Source organism: Prenolepis imparis, unplaced genomic scaffold (assembly GCF_030444845.1).
Source record: "Prenolepis imparis isolate NDT839.2.m4 unplaced genomic scaffold, iyPreImpa1.0 SCAF_5, whole genome shotgun sequence".
In the NCBI taxonomy this organism is placed as follows: Eukaryota; Metazoa; Arthropoda; class Insecta; order Hymenoptera; family Formicidae; genus Prenolepis; species Prenolepis imparis.
In genome coordinates this window covers 3,051,263-3,070,696 of record NW_028141163.1, presented here as the reverse complement: position 1 = coordinate 3,070,696, position 19,434 = coordinate 3,051,263, and the positions used below count along the sequence as shown (strand labels likewise).

Below are 19,434 nucleotides of genomic sequence, written 5' to 3'. Positions count from 1 at the left end.
CATCTAAAGCATTCTAAGGCTGCGTTCGGGAAGCACATTTTTGAACGTCCTTCCTGAGGGTATCCTATGTAGGAATATTTCATTTTAGTGTTTTCTACGAAAGGACTCGCTGCACATAATAGTATATTTTTTTTATATTTTGTTTTAACTTAAAAATTTTAAATATTATTAAATATATTTTAAACATTTTTATTGAATCCAAAATATGAAAATTATTATCATAAAATGTGGATGTCAAATTTCTTTGGTCATTAAAAATTATCTATAAATCTATATAATAATAATAATAATCTTTCTCTCTATAAAACCGAAAAATTTAACACACGGAAGACCATTTTATAAGTGCTTCTAAGTGGTCCAAAAAATGGTTCATGAATCGTGTTCTCGCAATTTCACACGCTTCCATCGGTCTTTGGGATGAAATCTGAAGCGGTCGCCATCGGTCCGAAGAGCGGGAATCATGACCCAGGTAAATAAAATTCTCACTCATGGGAGAAAAATCTTCGAGATCCCAGAAGGGGTTGAGATATTCTAATTCCAAGATCATCGAGTGACCCGGGCGAATGGTCAACTTTCTCTATTCCCATGAACGCGTTGGCTACCTGAAGATTTTTTTTTCCGTTTACGATGCGGCCGGTAACGAAAATTTACCTGGACAATGTCCGTCGCGGCGAAGGAGAGGGAGGGATAGAAAAGACGGACCTATTTAAATCAGGTCGAAAAAATCCGTTAGGCATAAGTGACCTTCTTCGTGGCCAGCTCGATGTGTCTGACGAACGTGGCCAGCGGACGCGCGATGGCGGTCTGGGAAAAACTATATGCTCTAATAGATTCTCGGACGTTTGGTCGGCCGTTGAGGGATGCGCTTAAGGTGTCCTTACACCTGGACGAGGCTGCCGCCCGATATTGATATTCCTTACTGTCCGGTACGGTTTCGTTAACTGGAGCAACGGACGATCGTTCCTTTCCCCCCCCTTCTCCCTTTTCTCCCCCGTCACAGTTGACTAACCGCGGTGGTATATCGCTTAGGCCGAAAGCCATCATAAGATAAAAAAAAGAAGAAACTCGTTTTAAGCATCGTTATTGGTTTGAAAAAATTTTCTTATAAATAATATTCACAAAGTACAAATAATAAATCGCGGAATCGTGAATTAATGGATTGAAAATAGCGAAAAGACGTCAGCATATTTTCTTTAAATTTTATTTAGGCAAAAAATATGAATATTATTTATATAACTGATATAATAATGATTTTGAAGACTACACACATACACATATAATTTTCTCAAGCATGTGAAGAGAGAAATTTTGCTTCAAGCAGTAGATTACAAACGATGACACCCTGAATTATGCAAGTTGCTCGACGCTTGCGTGGTGGGTTTGCGACCGTTGAAATATCCGACAAATTTCCGTTGGTCAAACTTGACATTAACTAGAGCATCGCGCATGCAAGGCCCCACCACTTTTCTTAGAGACCAGCAAGACGATTGGTCAACGAAGACTACGAAATATTTTTTATCCAAAGACTGGTATAGAAGAGAATAGTACAGGGTAACACACATCTAGGATTTACGAGCATTACTAACATTTAAAGTAACACTAACATATCCAACAAGTTTGTCATAGAAGATGCTCATCCTTGGACGAAGCGTTGGAAAATTTAATTATTTTACAAAAAATCGTGAAAAATTACAAACGATAAAGAATTACATTTATGAGATATCAATATTAAGAAACATTGGCGCATTTGTAATACACATATTATTGTTTTTTGTATATTTCTAAGCCATTGATATATACATATTTCATTACAATTGCATATGCATATTATCTATATAAGTTTTCAAAATTTTATTCTCCACTATTGCTCTTACGTAAAAAATTTGTAGACTGAAAATTTTTTTACCCAAGAAAATAATTGTGGATAGATATTCATGGATACGTCGACATAACGTATCGTCATATTACAGTTTCTCATCCTTGAAAAAATTGGAACCGCATTATCACTTTTATTTATCGAAATTCAATGTTACCACGATGGAAGACAAACTTAAACACGATGAGAAAAAACTTAAACCTGGTATTTATTTGGGATACTCGATGCAATGATAGATTATCAAAAGTCATTGATATTGATATATAACAATTTTATTGTATAATTATTTTGAGCTGATATAACATTTCAGATGTTCCCACAAATAAGGAAGGATCAAACAATGACAATTAATGCCAAATGATGATATAAATATAGTGTAAATGTATATTCGCGTATGTATCGTTGTAGGTTTTTCCCCGGATAATAAGAATTCGCGAGTTACGCGTATCTCCCTAGATCGTTAAAAGCGCTCTCATCATAAGAATCGTAAAATTGCTGTCACTATTTTTATTTCTCTCGTAAAACGGCTCGCTCGATAAAAGACACTCGCGCTACCGTTATATAACGATATACGCGCGTTCATGGAGGTCTTTTTTTTATCATTCGAAAGATATTTATGAGGCCTTCTCTCATCGATGGCGTCAACTGCGTCTTAATTTCTCGATAATATACGTTTTGTTTAAGAAAATTGAAAAAAAGAAAAGATAATTTAACACAAATTTGCAATTATTATAAACCAACTCTTTCTCTTTTCACAGATATTTTTCTTGAATTAATCTGCAATTTAAATCTTCCAAGTCCGCATTAATTTTCACAAATTAAACGATATTGAAACTTTTTTGTTCTTTTATTTTAATTAAATCAGCGCAACCTAATATAACCATTAATTTATCTAACATATTTTATGAAGATTCCGAGGATACATTCTGCTAATAATATATTGCCTCTTATGGGAGTACATTTTATAATCTCAGAAAATTAATTTATCATTTGAATAACTTTATTATATAAAAATGATAATTATCAAGTATTTAAGGGCTACAGTATATTTTAATGAATTTTATCTTTGAAATTCATAACTAAAAATTTATGCGTCAGTTTTTGCAAAATTGAACATACATATATGCGAATATATGTATATATACGATACAAATTAAGCTTTATAGGTATTAGTATACGCAATATGTTGATGCATTAGTGTTTCACGTTCACGATGTGAAAAATTAGGTGACATTAGGATCGTAACGGTCTTCGTTCACATTCCCTCTCCGACTGGTGCAAAATATTCAAATACACCAATCGTCGGGCAGATAGCAACTAGCAACGGAACGTCGCAACACGACGCCGTCGAAAGACACGTGCGTCATATTTTATCGTCGAGCTTTCCTCGCGCCGCGTCCAGGGTCCGCCTAGAATAAGGACGTTTTAGGATGGACCCGCGAAAAGGGTTATATGTACCTGCGCGACCCCTCGATCGGGGCCGTTGCCCCGATTCCGTCCGGATGCCCGTTCGTTCTGACCTGCGAACCTGAGGACCGCTCTCTTGTCCACAATCCCTTTAATTCGCGAGGTTCAAACTGATCCCGCGGGAAACAGGTTTTCCACGTAACCCTCGTAACGAGCAGGTAGAGGCGCAAGCGCGGGCACAAGCGCGGGCATTTACGTGATCCCGTAGGAACGTGCAGGTATACGACCTTTGACCGCCGGACCTTCCCCCGTCCGTAACCTTGATTCACCTGGCCACAAGGGTAGACCGGTCCAGGTTTTATAACCACGGCCGGGGACTGCGACGCGTTCGATGTGCGTTTAATTTTCGCATAGAACGGTTAAGAAAAGACTAACGAAATTGTATATATTTATAATAAAAAAATAAGAAAGACGCACACGATTTAAATAGTATCTCTTTTAAAGATCTATTCAGCTTACGCATGCATTTATATTATTCGTGACCACGAGTACGAAAAATAGAAAATAAGGGAGAGATTTTAGAAACATTTTTTTGAAAAATAATTAGTAACTTGAAAATTTTATGTAGGTATACATGCAAATTTGATTGTGTCTTGTGTAATATGGATGCTATATAAATAAATATTACACATTTCAATACTGATTCAATAAATTGATGCACTGGATCTTTTTTGTATCGATTTTTAAAATTTAAATTTACAAAAGGTGAAAATATTAATGAATGACTTCAAACTCGTGACTATTGATGAAGATATATAATAAGACTTACAAAAAGACAGAATTCTTTCTTTGAACAATTTCATGGTGTAGTTGAAGCCGTCCGTTTCTGGAAGTAAGTCGCGGTCGAATGTCCTCATCGACCGGACGTGTGCACGGTTAGATCGTTGAGAAAAAAGAAGGAAAAGATAAAGACAATTTCCGTCTGTCCGCTGTAGGAGACTTTGGTTTGTTTTTGTAGTTGTTTCCGTTTCGGGATCTAGGCACACACACAGGTAGAACTTGATATAATAATAATAGGGTTGTGCACATCCGAGAAAAGGGTGTAAAATTTCTGCTTCGTCGGGAATCAAGAAGCATAGCTTGTTAATACAAAAATATAGATTGTTTCTCTCACGTGATGTCATTTAGTCAAAAATTAATTGATAAAAAATAACTATGTTTTAAAATTCTTCTTTGCGTACATGTGTTCCTGCATATGTAAAGTAAATAAAATATTCACTTCTCTCAGCACTTCAGTAAAGTAAATGAAATATGATTTTAACAAATTTTTTCTCTCGCTCTCAGGTTCAATTAGATTTTTCAATCTAATGCACGTCAATTCGGACACATTTTGATGTGTATGAAAACTCAAACATCTAAAAAACATTTGAAAAACTAGAGACTAAAGGCAAATGTTATTATCAAATTTCGTCTAATTGTGATTTGAAAGTATCCAAAATTAAACTCACATATTTTATATATCATATTTAGATTTTATTTTATTATTATAAGAAAGAATATTCATGTAAAATACAGTAATTGGCCCAGCAGGCAACACACATACACATACATTCTCTATTCTAATTATAAATATTTATTTTCACACGAAAAACATACAGACAAGCATATAGGATTCTATTGTTAAATTCTAGGCGATGACATTTATTATTGGAGTCTAATGCAGCATTCTTAATATGTACGTACTTGAGTAGGGTTTATTTCTCACAAAGTCGTCTCTCTGCAACGAGATGAAAGACTTGACGAAGCCACTGCAGGAAGCTGCGCAAGCGTAACGTCCTTGCTCTCCATTGGCCTCGTAATGCTGACCAATGAAAGTAAGGATATCCCTACTCGGTTTAAGATCTCCGTCAGTGGTCCAGCCTTCGTCTGGTCTCAATTGCGCTGTATCAATGCGATATATTGCTATATATGCACATTGCCTTTCTATATTATTGCATCAGATTTCAGTTCTTTACGGCAGTGTCCTCTCTCTCCTTTGCCTGCATTTTTACTAAATAACTTTTTCTTCTAAATAATGTAAATTTGATTTTGTATAACAATTAGCGTCCTAAGAAATAATTTTTAATATATAATATCTTTGACAATTCCATAAATAACATTAGCATTTTTCTGCTGGAAAGAGCAAACCTTGTTCTATCTAATTGTTCTATCTAATTGCTTTTTTGATAAAAAAAATTGAAGTGTTCTTATTTCTTTAAAATATTCTTTACACGGTCCTCTAATTTTTTAATAAGATGACATTTTTATTTATTCATTTTTCGTTCGTACGTTAGAATATATATTAATACTATTAGTTTATATATATTAGATAAAAAAGAAATATATAGAAAAAGGGGGTTTTTTTAAAAATATATGCCGATGTATAAAACGCGTTGCTTATTTACGAACGATACTGACTTTCATGAGTCTGAATTATGTATTCGCGGAAGATTCGAGATTCACGTAGAAGATTGACATGCCGGGCACCTTTGCATATTGCGTTTCTCCGACGACCTTACTTAGTAATGAAGTTGCGCTCATCGGCGTCGAGGCAGCACGATGTCTTTATCACGCCGGATGATAAGGCGAAAAGTATCAATGGTTAGATGTCATTTATGGTAATTCGCAGGCTGCCACTGTCAGCGCAGCGCTCTTGAACAGAAAATATTTCGCATTGGAAGAGCAAAAATTATTTATATATTGCATGAGAAAAATATTACAAAAATTTTGTAAAGAGATTAATAATAAATTGAATAATATGTTACGATTACGCATTTTATTATATAGAGCGAACGAATTTTCAAATTTTCAATTTTTTTGAGCAAATATTAAAAAAAAATAATTTCTATAAAACTAAGTTTTTATGACTATTTAGTAATATATATTGTCATTAGAGTTGTCGAAAATATCAGATTTTTACAGTAAACTTTTATATAAGATATGTAACGATATAAAATATATAATATATGTATATATAAAATACGCTCAACATAATTATTTGTATTTCTGGAAGCAATTGGTGACAATTTCTCGTTTTCGTTGGCGACGATTATTTTTGGCAACTCTCGAACTTGCACGCGTGATGATTTGAAGTATTCCCGGACTATCAGTCCGGGATATATAAGTCATGATCTAGAATTCAGCATGCACTATTTTACATGCAGAGAAACACAATGACTTTCAGCCGTATAATTGCCGCGTAAGTAATGGTCGACTGCGCTTATCGTCGCGATGATAATAAATGCGAAGGATGACGGTGCTGCTTGATACGATCTATGACTGGCCTCTCTTGTTTCAAGATATAGGCAACAAACGAAAATATAGATTTCTCGTAATAGCGAAATTACATGATGTACAACTGATCAGTTGTCTTGTTGATCATTAATTAATAATAATATAAATATATCGAAGCTGCGTATATATCACATTGGAATTTATTTTTCACTAATATTGAGACGCAACGATCAAATTTAATCGAAAAAATGTTTCGAGATATTGTTCGATAACGGGGAAAATATCTCGTATTTAAAAAGTCGACGCATCTTTCGAATCCGCCATATATTGACGTCGTCTCTGATATAGATTAAAAAAAAATATTTTAGTTAAATAGAATTTCTCGAGGCAGTATTATCGCTGAACTTTCGTAATACTGCGTCGTCTTGCGAGTCGCACAGTATTGTTAATGAGCCGCGTTGTAGGAACGATAATGCAGAAACAAACGTAAGTGGATGAGTCCGTTCTCCGATAATCGCGTCTTCCGCTGGCCCCATTAGTCGTCTTGTTAGTAGCTTATTCCTCTCTCGTTTATTTACTTGCCAGCGCGATGCAATTACGTGTAATTTGCGCATTTGCTGTCTCTCGAAATTTCCGATACAATATATCCTTCGAGATATATCATATAATGTAAGTTAATTATGAGAACGCGATCGGAATTTTCCTCGCGAGTCTTTATATTCTTTTTCTTCTTTCTATACTTTAGTCATTCGTCAAATATACGAGACATTCGGTTGTCGCTGATGTCAATTTGCGTAGTTCCATCTAATCGTTTAAGATCGTTATAGATATTGTATTGTAATTTATTATATTACTATATTACCCGACTAATAAATTATTGCTACGATAAACTGCTATATAAATAAATTTTTCGACTGGAGAAAGAAATGAAATCGACGGTAATTTTTCGGATATAGTTTAGCTCACATAGACATAAATATATAATTGAAATATAATTTATGGAAAATCACAATGTTATCGAAAGAAGTAATTTATAAATGATAATGCGATGTGACGTACGTCGAACGAAAACTCTTTGCTGTTTCGCTCTTGTCTGCATGAATCTTATTATATTTGCATACAATATATATGCGAATAATAATATAGCGCAACTTTTAGCAAAGATCACGAGATTATGTGTTTCAAAATAGAATAATTTCAGATATACTTGAGAATATTTGAGAATAATTACACATGTGCTTGCTCTTTATTTTTTTACAGATAAATTATTTATTATTATATTATATTTTAATAATAATATTATTATTAAAAGATTTATAGAATTATATTAGAAGTATTTTATATCGCAATCGGAATTTATAATATCATCCGAATGAATGAATTATATCAAATCTATTATTTTTGATCATACTCTCTGCATTTTGATCTGCTAATAAACGAACCTTATCCGTAAAAAGGATCGCGATTTTCGGTACTCATATCTTTCACGAACGTCCCTCCGAGCTTACCAGTTGTAATGTACGTTAAACGATAACGACGCCGAGAAAAGGGGTTGTGGTCTCGGTATTGGAAAGAGTTGGCCTAGATTTAAGGGTGAGGGATCTGGGCTGCCATTGGCCGATAACTGGAGCGAGACCTGATGAAGGGGTGGATCTCTGATTCTCTCCGAATCTCGGGTCCCTCCGGTCGCGAGGATTCTTCTTCTATTATGATGCGACTCGAAATTCTAGACCAACGGCCGTCCGAGCACTCTGAATCTCCGATTATGGTAACTGGTACTTGGAATTCAGATCGTTTCTGGACACGGTCCAGGAATGTGCAAGGCGCTCACGTACAAAGTAACGGTGAAACGATCGCGCGCCCGAGAGAGGAATCTCTCGTTTCGGGCTTTTGTCATATCGGGAAAACGCGCTTATCATTTCTCTTCGCCGTATCTCTCCTCGCAGCGACATTGATCTTAAAACGATCGATTGCAGGTCCGAGGTTGGCGACGATGGCCCAACTGCGGAGGTCGAATGTGGAACAAACGACGGGAGAAATGGGTGAGTGTATATACATATACTGCATGATTCTTTTTTATATGCGACGCGCATGTTTGCCCGCTCGTGATGCTTGGTAATATATGGAAATTATATTATATTATATGTATATGCTTGGAAAATATTTCAATGTCGCTTTTCATCGTATACGTTGATAAACGATAAACTTAGGCATTGCGTTATGGGAAATATGTTGAAAATATTAATATCGGTAGATAGAAATCAATATCTGAAATTTTTGAAGATGTATAAGCGCGTTTTTTTTATGAAAATGAAACTTTCTTATTAGAATTTATCTTATTATTTATTTTCGGAATACATAATTAATAGGGACAAAGGGACATTATTCGAGATTCATTCTATTTGCGTAGCTAATTAAGATTAAAAACATCACTTTCACTATTAATCGATTATTAATCATCACTCTTTTATTTAAAATAGATATAATACAATAGAGACATATCTTCTTAAAACCTAAACAAATAGTGATATTTGATAGAAAGTTTTTAATGGATTTTTAATGGGCGCGACTGGAAAGGATTATTTATGAGAAATTTTTAAGCTGCCAAAAGATGAAGTCATCGAAAAAGAATGCGAAAATACATTATCGAACATTATATTTTTGATAAAAATCGTTCCTTCGGAACTTTTCTCATAATGTCTAATACTTAGCGAACGATATTGAGGCGGAGTCGTATACGCGATGAAAATTTCGCGATGATTCATCAGGTACCCCACAAAACCCTCGACAATATTGCGCGTGTCTCGATATGCGTGCGGACACGCACTCCGGAAAGCACATGATTCATCGAATGAAACTCACAATCGAGCAATCTGCATTAACGATGCACCGCCTGATTCTGAGCTCGTCGTTTTTCCGTGTGCGTTTCTCATCCTCCGTGCTTTCCTCTTCGTCTCCTCTCTTCTTCTTCTTCTTCTTCTTCTTCTTCTTCTTCCTTTCTTCATTCGTCTCTCTCGCGTTCCTCGCTCTCATCTACCGTTTCTGCACGATTGCCCCGTTAGACGCTGACACGGACTGTGACCACATATGCCGATTAGCGATATCGCTTGTGAAGAAAAAAGAGATTGATTCGCTTAGAATATATCGGAGGAAATCAGCTGATTTTTCGATTTTACCTGCGATTTTATTACTTCGTATGTTTGATACTTTTCAAAGTAGGTTTGTTAATTTAATCTGGTATGTTTCATAATTTGTCGAGAAGCTCTAGCTTCTTATTGTACGATTGGTCCCAAGGTTTAATAAGTAATTTCAATAAACAATTTATTGAAATTTCAATAAGTAATAATTTATTGAAATTAATTAAAGTAATATAATAAAAAAGTTAGCGGAATACTATTCAATTAAATGCAGAAATATAAAAATATTAATATAAATAATTAGCTTTTGCTGGTACCAACTTCAACAATAATTTTCAGATTTTGCAACCAAAATGATCTGACTTTCCTTTTAGAGTGATTATTTCTTGATTTGAGTTGAGAGATTATATACTTGCCCTCGTATTCAAATCGCGTTTCTTCTGTGCAAAATAACTAGGCTTCTCACACAACCACTGAACCACTGAGAGAATAAAAATATTTAAAGAAAAAACGAAGGAGGGGGAAGAGTTATAAGATATAAAGATACATATATATGAGATTGTGTGTGGCAGATACAAAATAGCTTAATTTTTTAATTATTTCTTTAAATATGCATGTAATAAGATACATATACATATATAGGTTAATTATACGATAGTAAATCTTTTAAAATAAATCTTCGGAAAAGTATTCTTGTAGTATGATACTTTACGAATATTTTCAGAGAAAAATCATTTTTCTCTTAACTCTGTCTAAAGAAGGTTGAAGGTATATTATGCTTCTTTATTTTTCTCTGAAAAAAGGGGGAAAGGAAAAGAGGTTTTTTGAATAAAATTTATAACGGCATTGTGCTGCTATTTTAGTGCTAACAATAAATTCTTTTAGGTTTTTGTAATTTCGTTTTGCGATCTTGTTGAATAAATAGGAAATGCTTGTCTTTGTCCAAAGAATCTAATTTTCATATCAATAGAAAACTTGCTTTAAAATTCTTTATATCAGTGCAAACTTTGGCTTTTTACATTTTGACATAAATCACTAAAAGGAAAAGGAAAAAAATTGTATGACAAGATATTTTTCTCTCTCGCACAATATCTCATCTCAAGAGTTAAGTTTATTCAAAGAAGAAAACTGGTTGAATTTTTTTCTTTTTAAATGAATTTTTCTTTCTCTGCCCTTTCACGAAAATATAATTCAAATGCATACATAAAGCATTTAAAAATAAATTTTTATCGACGATAAAAAAAATAAAACAATTATAAATATATAAAAACGTCGTATGTAATAATATATGTAGTAATTGTATTTTTTATTATTGTGTGTTGTGTTTTTATTATTTAGTGTTGTGTTATCTTGCCAAGAACCTTGTAGAACTTTAATTTAATCATAATATAAAGTCGATTCATATTAGTTTAAAAAAATAGGAGATTCGAATGACAATTCGGCGGAAATATATATTATAAAATAATTATGGAAAGGCTCTGAGAATATCAATCTTCTTGTAAAATTTAAATAATAAATAAATAATAAAATTGCAGAACAATAGATACAAAAAGCTATATTGAAGAGTTTTAGTGACCTTTCTATGAAAAGGAAGCGTTTATAAATAAAATGCTTTTTATACAAAGTTGAAATTTATAAAAATTTTGCAATATGTCCGTAAATAATCTAAAATCTAAAGTTGTGTTTTTTTCTAAAGTTGTGATCTTCTAATATTAAAATAAGCTTTTTTTCACGGAATATATGATACAAATATTTATATAAGAAGATTTTTAGATTGTTGATATATGTATATTTAAGTAAAGCAAAAAATTTAATATTCTATGTGAAAGATAGACAAAATATCTGTGCTAAAGAAACAGTCACGTATAAAAGCGTATGTATTTTGACGTATCGTGAAGATCAGATGAGATTCCGAGCCTCCGTAGACTTTCTTTATATTAGGCAAATTCCATTTGTCTAAAACTGGATATTTCAGTGCAAGACAACATAATACAACGTAATAAATACACGTCCAGATCGCTCAACCGCTCGAAAATTTATGGTTTTTATGACAATGTAGCAAGATAAATCTTTCTTCATAACGAATGAATAGAGAGCATCCATGCATTCTTTCGTAAGGATTATAGGACAACAGAGCAACTAGTTTAGAGGAATTTTAAAAGAGTTATATCGTTGGACAAAAGTGAAGCAAAAGATTATCTTTGGGAAAAGATAAAATTGCAAACATGGCTTTTGAACAATGAAAAATTTGACGAGAAATCAAGAATTGTGTTAGCTCTTCCAAATCTTTTTTATGCCTTATCTTTTTTTTCTCTTTTGATTTCATCAGAGATTTTCATTCTTTAAATATCAAAGTTAGAGAACAACCAATTTATTCGTTAAATAAATATTGTTATACTGTTATTTATTGATTCAATAATTACTGAATCATATATAAGTCAATTAAATTCTCAAAACATTAAGCTGATTTTTATATATTATTAATTTTTATGCTAAAACAAATCCTCTTGATTTCTCTATAATTGTTTATCTCTTTCTTCTCTTTAGTATTTCGAATTTTAAAAGAATTAATCTTTCTCTCTTCCTCTTGCCTTCTCCCCCTCCCCCTCTCTCGCTCTCTTCCGTTAAAGCATCACTGATCAAAACGTCGAAGCGAGCACTGCGAAATTGTTCGAGCAGAAATGGTTGGTGAACGTACGAGGAAATTTTCCGGGAAATAAGCGCTACTCTTGGCCACGGCACCATAGCGAGCCGATCCAGGAAGAGAGAGGCTGGGCTCTATTCGATGCTTGCGGATACGATCAGTACGCGTTCTCGGTATATCACTGCGAGCAAAGTGTGTGCAAACAGGATAACCGTATATAATGAAATGTTTTCAAAAATATGCTAAGTCAACGAATTTGAATTTATTTCTCTTTTAGTGAGAGTTAATGCTTTAAACTTGATTGAAAGACAATTTCGAATTTCGAAACTCTAATGGGAATACCATTATTTTATCAACACCTTGTAATTAAAATAAATTAATTCGGTAATACAAAACAAATTGAAGAAAGGTGAAACGGAATGTTTAATAGGTATTTTTAATTGAAAGACGATTAGAAATATGTAATCTGCATTAGATTAAAATTTATTTTGATATCTTAAATATGCTAAAATAATATCCCAAGTAATAATAATTTTTCTGCTAAAATTCACCTTATATAATAATTAACATCGAAGCTGCGTAAAGAGGATCCGTCCAATGAGGAAAGTCGAGGAAAGTCTCTGGTGAGATTATTTCAGCAATCTCGATGCGGTAGGACAGATTGGATACGCCATTAATGAGCGGCATTGTGCGCGCGAGTGTCCAGTCCGAGGATTACGTAAAGCTAGACGCGTTTATTGCACGGCAAACTTTTGCTAATTAGCGCGAGAGAAACCGGCGACCAGCCAGCCGAGAGATACTCGTACGCGAACTCACGCGCGAGCAAGCTTACTCGTAGAACGGATACCTACAACAAATGAGAAAGGAGGAGGGGGAGAAGCGAAGAGACACACATGTATACGGTCTGTCTCACACGAGGAACACACCTAGGGTACTGTCCAAATTGAAGGATACAGCAGCAAAGTGCGATGTTAATTTGCTCCATTAAGGAAAATATATATATATTTCGGAATTCAGGTTAATTGAGAGAAAGAGATAAAGATTGCTATTAATTCTAAAAGTGTCTTAATTCACTAGAAGCCCGAGAGTTGATTTTTTTTGGTTGTTGAATAATTTGCTAAGTCGATAAAATTTTTTCGAGAGAGAGAAAGAGAGAGAACATATTCAGTGCCAATTATGTACGTACAAAAGGCAGTTTTTATACTACCGGGATATCCTGTGTGTATTTAATTTAGTCTTTTCCCGAGCGCAATCGCTCTCGTGATGTTGAGCGATCCGTTATAATATATATATATATATATATATATACGCACTTTTATTAGCATTTTTATTCGAGAAAGCGAAAAAAATGCTTCTTGATAGCCGCGCGATTTTACAGATGACTTCGTAAACTCGAGAAAGAGAGAGGAAATCGTCAAATATTAAAAATAATGCAACGACTAATTATCATATATCATTTGGAATTTTCGCCATCTTGCAAAATGATTGTAATTGTCATTGTAGAATATAAATGACAAATTTTAAAGATGGAGGATAATTGTTTAGAGTAGACAGTGGAAACATTTTTGCATAGAACGATTTACTTATTTCTGAAACAATAATTAAATATGTCACTTAAAATTTATTGCTTTTGTGACAATTTTTCATGATTTTTGCGCTGCTGTTTCATGAAGCGTTTCTACTAACCCATATTAAAATCCACATCGACGGATAAATGACTTTCGCTCTTTCTTTGGTACCGATCTAATTCACGCCTGTTTGTACAATTGTGTGTATGTGTGTGTGTATATGTATGTGTGCTCGCAGGTAGCAAAAGCGTGTCGGAGCGCGCGGATTGGTACATACGTAGATACGGTATACGTAAGAGCATCACGCAGGGTGGCTCATCGGAGAGGAACTAAGAAAGTCTCGAAAATGATGAGGAAGCGGTTTTATTTATGACTTGAATTCGTCGGGTAACGAAGGCACGCTTCGTGATTGACCGATAAGGCGATGATGAAGTCCGAAATGATGAGTGCAAAACTTTTTTTTTTCCTTTATTCATCATTACATATCGCGTAAAGAATAATGCGAAAAGTATCAATATATTTTGTCATATTTAATGACTGACAATTGAAATTATATAGCTAAAAAAAAAAATTACAAGAAAATATATAGTCAAATTTAAATATTTTATTTAATTTATATATTTTTTCTCCCTCTTTGTAATAATATTATTAGTATTTAAAAAAAATACCGAAAAATATGTATAATACATGTAATTCAAACTTTTTAGATATTTTTTATCGTGTTAAAATATTGATATACGACATATGAGAGAATGAATTGTCTGATGTACTCGCATACGACATATTGTGGAAAAAGCAGAATACCTCATGAAGAGAGTAGTTTCTGTTTTAATTCCGCGAATGCTAATTCTCCCTCTTTTTCTCTCTCATCAGAGAAGGAAGCGATTCATTTCAATCTAGATGTATCTATTTATAAGCGAATTGAGAGGTACGCGGCGCGATCGCGAAACCAGGTATATACCCGGTGCTTTTTAGAATATGACTTCCCCCTTCCGGTAAGGAAAAGAAAACGCGCTGCTGATTTATCTCTGGCCGCTCATTTCACTCTCGCCGCTGCAGCGCGCGTTTTACATAGATTCTCACTGCTCGCTAGACTCGTAATTACGCGCATTGAAAGGCAACGCCTCACTTTGATTCCCATATATACGCGTAATGTCCGGTATGATGCTTTATATCGCTGGCTTTCCGATTAATTGCTCCGCAACTGCAATTATAATCTCGCGAGAAATGCCTCTCCTCCTCTGTACATCAAATTGTTCACACGATACCAATTGATACATATTTTGAAAAATTCGTAAAGCAATGTAAATGATTATTTTTATAAACAATTACGAAAGGATTTTTTTTATATTAAGATAAATCCTGCGAAGAAGCGAGAATCGACACGTACTTAAACCTTTTTATTGAAAGATGACTTTAAGTTCATTACATATACATAAATAGTAATTCATTTTTATGCAATTATTACTTAAAATTAATTCATAAAATATATAATACACGAGTTGCAATAATTTACTATGAATTCGTAAAGTCGCAAGAACAATCAACGTATGACATTTCCCTGAATGATTATGTTTTCTACGAAAAACTAGCATCACGCATTGAACCATTATTCGGTCATCGACACTTACTTATTACACGTGACTTACAATTACTTCCGAAATCAGTGAAGTGACAAAACCTCTATATGCTTAATCTCATTAGATTTATTCACTTTACAGCTGGAACAATTTTTATCACTTTCAAAAGAATAATGGAACAAACACACAAACGACACTCAATTAAAATTAATAGCGAGTTACAAGGTTATTAATTTCTCATATATTATTAAAAAGATATCGCTTTATCTCGCAGCATGGAACTTCTACGAAATGATCTCAATTTCGTGATATTATGATTGGTGATATATACAGATCATATCTTATTTTATCTTGTATGTATGTATTGATGTATAATAATATACCTAATACGATTGCCTTTAAACCGACGTGAGAAACGTCAAAATCGATAACACGTCGATATTTGTCGACCCATCTCAATTCTCAAGTATTTGTATAACAATTGAGCGTCTAGAGCAATTATCCCACGACTGAAAGATTTGACATCGGGATTCGAGGGGAAACAGGTAACTTACGTGATAATGCGTTCTTGCGACACACGCACATATAATACAAACTCGTCGTGCGATAGTACTTGCGTAAACACGCGTAAAAAAAGAACGTGCTCCACGACGATACGGCCGGCGTGACATGGGCAAATTAACCACGGGCTTTCTCTCTCTCTCTCGTTATACATCTTAAAGGTCTCTCGTACGTGTATACGAGTTTTAAGAAACTTGACGAATATATACCCGCGCACGATTCTGCGCTCGCGAGAGACTACGTAATTCCGTAATTAAACGTCATAATTCTATTAGTCCGGACTGGAACTTCCGTTCGTCGTATAATGTCTCCTTTTCCCCTCCCTATGTCATTCTTTTCCTCGCAGAAATTATTCAGAGATGATAGCGAGTCATTAATAACGTTTACTGACGCATGTATGCTGGGAATGGAGCATTTTCACTTCGCCGAATTGATTTATCTCGTATGTGGATCTCTTCTCTTACGTGTATGTTGTCAATTTAATCGAATATCCGATGGATTTAGATAGCTAATAAAATGCAATTTTTTTTTTTATTAGACACAAATATTTAATTATTTTTCTCTCTGTTTCTCTCTCATATTACAATCTAATTTAATGTACATTTTTTAAAATCAGTCTTGAAAAAATATTTCGTATTATTTACCATCGAGATAATCTTTCAAGCTTATGAGAATCTGATAAAGTAAGAATTTAATAGAAGTACACAGGATGTGGTAGTCTTCAAAAACCACGCGCTTTATTTCGACCTGCGTTATCCGGATGATATAAAGACGAGTCTTATCATATCGAACAACAATAAGCTCGCGATTAAATCGAAGAAGGACATCCTTTCCTCGTCGCATTTAATTGTAAGTTTGGTATTCTATACAGATGCAGCTTTATAATAATCGGACATCTATTTGTATCTCACGTATTTTTTTCTCGAAGAACCCAAAAATCGTTAATAACATAAAAAAATTAATACAAAAATTTTTAAATTATGCATAAAATAAAAAAAAAGATATAATAAAATATAAATAAAATTTAAAAAGATAGAAATTTACACAAGGTAATAAATATAATTAAACAATAAAAATTGATTTCTATAATAGAAGATTTCTGTAAAAGAAGAGAAAATTGAACGTCAAAGTAAGAATGTCGAAAATTCTCGAAAAAGAAAATTGTACACGTAGATTTTTACGTTTAGGGTTTTTTCTGAAACAACACATGCAATGGAATTTTATCTCTCGAATCCGTCTGAGAGTGAGATGCCGTCTGTACGCGAGAGTACATATAACAGTGTGTTTTACGTAGATAATATATCCCAGAGAGGATCTTACAAAGCGAGACCGGTCGTAAGGAATAAAAGACACCGAAACACCGAAAGTAGAAGTAGATGTAAAAGGGGGAAAAAGGAAGATGGCTCGCAAGGCACGCACTTGACCTTTTTATTACCGTCTCTCATCTTTCGATGGACCATTTCTCCGGCCAGTTTGCCCGGAATCAGTTTCGGCTGACGGAATCAGCTGACGAGCATTGCGCGACGTGTTAACACACGTGCCGTTTGTGTGACCACTGTATAATTTTCTACCACTTCCTGTCCGTCTGGTTCGTGACTCCTCCGTTCGTGTCTTGTTTCTCGCGTCTCGGCTTCCTCTTCCACGACTTCTCCGATCCCCTGTAGGAGCAGTCGAGAGAAGGAGGAAATGACGTATCGCGCATAACAAACCGATTGTGCTTATGCCTTGGTGACGTGTTACAGGGAAATCCGCAAATTTGGCAACACGATTCGTTCTGTCATTTAGTTTTACGAGATTTCTCTCAATATTTAAAAAATTTAAATTTAGTATAATACAAGTAATATTTTAAATATAATAGAAGTAAAAGACGATCAAATGTGATCTTTATTTGATTTTGAATGTATACTATATTTTTTACAAAATTTTAAAAGTCAATTTTAAAACTTTACTTAATATCGAAAATTAAGTTGTTAATAAAAAAGAGTGAGAAAATTATCTCAAAATTTTCTATATATAAATAATCTTTAATCGAGCATGTATATACATATAGTGTTATTCAATTAACCGTGAATCAACGGAATATATAAAAAAATTATTAGGCTTTCAAGGCTGACAGAAGATGTAGATAAAGCAACAAAAGGTTACAGAGAGAGCAGCTATTCATATTCGAAAAATAGTTTCGCGAATACTCTTTTCCCATTTATTGTTTACCATACACACTTCCACTCTCATCCGTCAAACGCTATTTGTTCTTGTTTCCGTGCGGTTCCTTTTGTCGACGTTCTCCTGTAGCGTTCCTCTCTTCTCTCTTGACTCTCGAGCTCACAATCAGAAGAAGGAAATGACGCTCGGCGCATAACAATCTGTAGATGCAACCTCGCTCAGGGCATTGTGACTTTTCTCCCCTTGGTATTCCTACGATCATTACGCAATGGTCGATGGCGCAATACGTTATCGTCACCTCTTTCACGAATCACTCTCATTGAGTTAAAAGTTTATTCTATCGAAAAATTAAGTAGCAATGCGATTGATATTAGAAATACAAAGATTTAATAGAGAAAAAAAAACGTGTAGGTGTAGGAATACTTTTGTACACGCGTATGATAAATTTCGAGATTATTATTAAAATTAAGAAATGAGAGAATAATAATAATGCTGATAATTTACCATAAAGTTCGTGTTCTCTCTAAAAAAAAGAAAAAATGAGAACTGTTCGGATGAAACACCAGAGAACTCTAAATAAATAACCTAAATAAATAATCTAAATATCAAATCTGCGGCCGAGTTGCACATTTCGGCCGATTTTCAAGCAAAATCGGCTTGCTACTATCTTCACTTTTTTTATTTCATAGCATCTAAATTCTTTAAGTATAAAGATAGCAGCAAGCAAAAATTGGCCGAAATGTGTAACTCGGCCGCAGGCCTGACCTAAATAAATAATCTTATTTTATCTTGACGTACAAAAGGAAAATGTTGAAATTTGTATCCATGAAAGAAAAGCTTTTTCAAAAGTTGCGAAAGGTTTTCTCCCCTCGTAAAGATCTGAAGAATTTCTCTCGAGGCCATTGTATAAGTGATATATTATGTTTGAGAACCGCATTTTTCTACTAAAATAGATAAGATAAAGATTTAGGGCGTGGCAATGCTCTGCAACCAATACGTCTCTTCCGAAGAAGAGGCTCGAGCAGAAGAAGGAAATAACGCTTCGCGCATAATAAAACACATCAATACGTCAAGCCCCTGGCACCGTTGCTTTCTACGAGTGGCATGTGACACGCATTACGCGACAGATTGGTATAGACGTGCATATCGGAAATTTTATGTCGACGATCGATGGTAATCTCGATGACTGAAATGTATTGTACATACATACACATAACAGACAATT

The 19,434-nt window shown here is 34.1% G+C and overlaps 1 protein-coding gene across 2 annotated transcripts in view; it reads left to right on the top strand.

The window, feature by feature from the left end:
• The window catches only part of LOC145935932 (uncharacterized), a 90,792-nt gene that overhangs the window by 29,367 nt on the left and 41,991 nt on the right, over nt 1-19,434 (top strand). For both annotated transcript variants that reach the window (XM_083037736.1, XM_083037738.1), the window contains exon 2: nt 8,533-8,598. In XM_083037736.1, coding sequence (XP_082893862.1) covers nt 8,550-8,598 — 49 coding nt within the window. In that variant the 5' untranslated portion in view covers nt 8,533-8,549. The remainder of the gene's footprint in view (nt 1-8,532; nt 8,599-19,434) is intronic.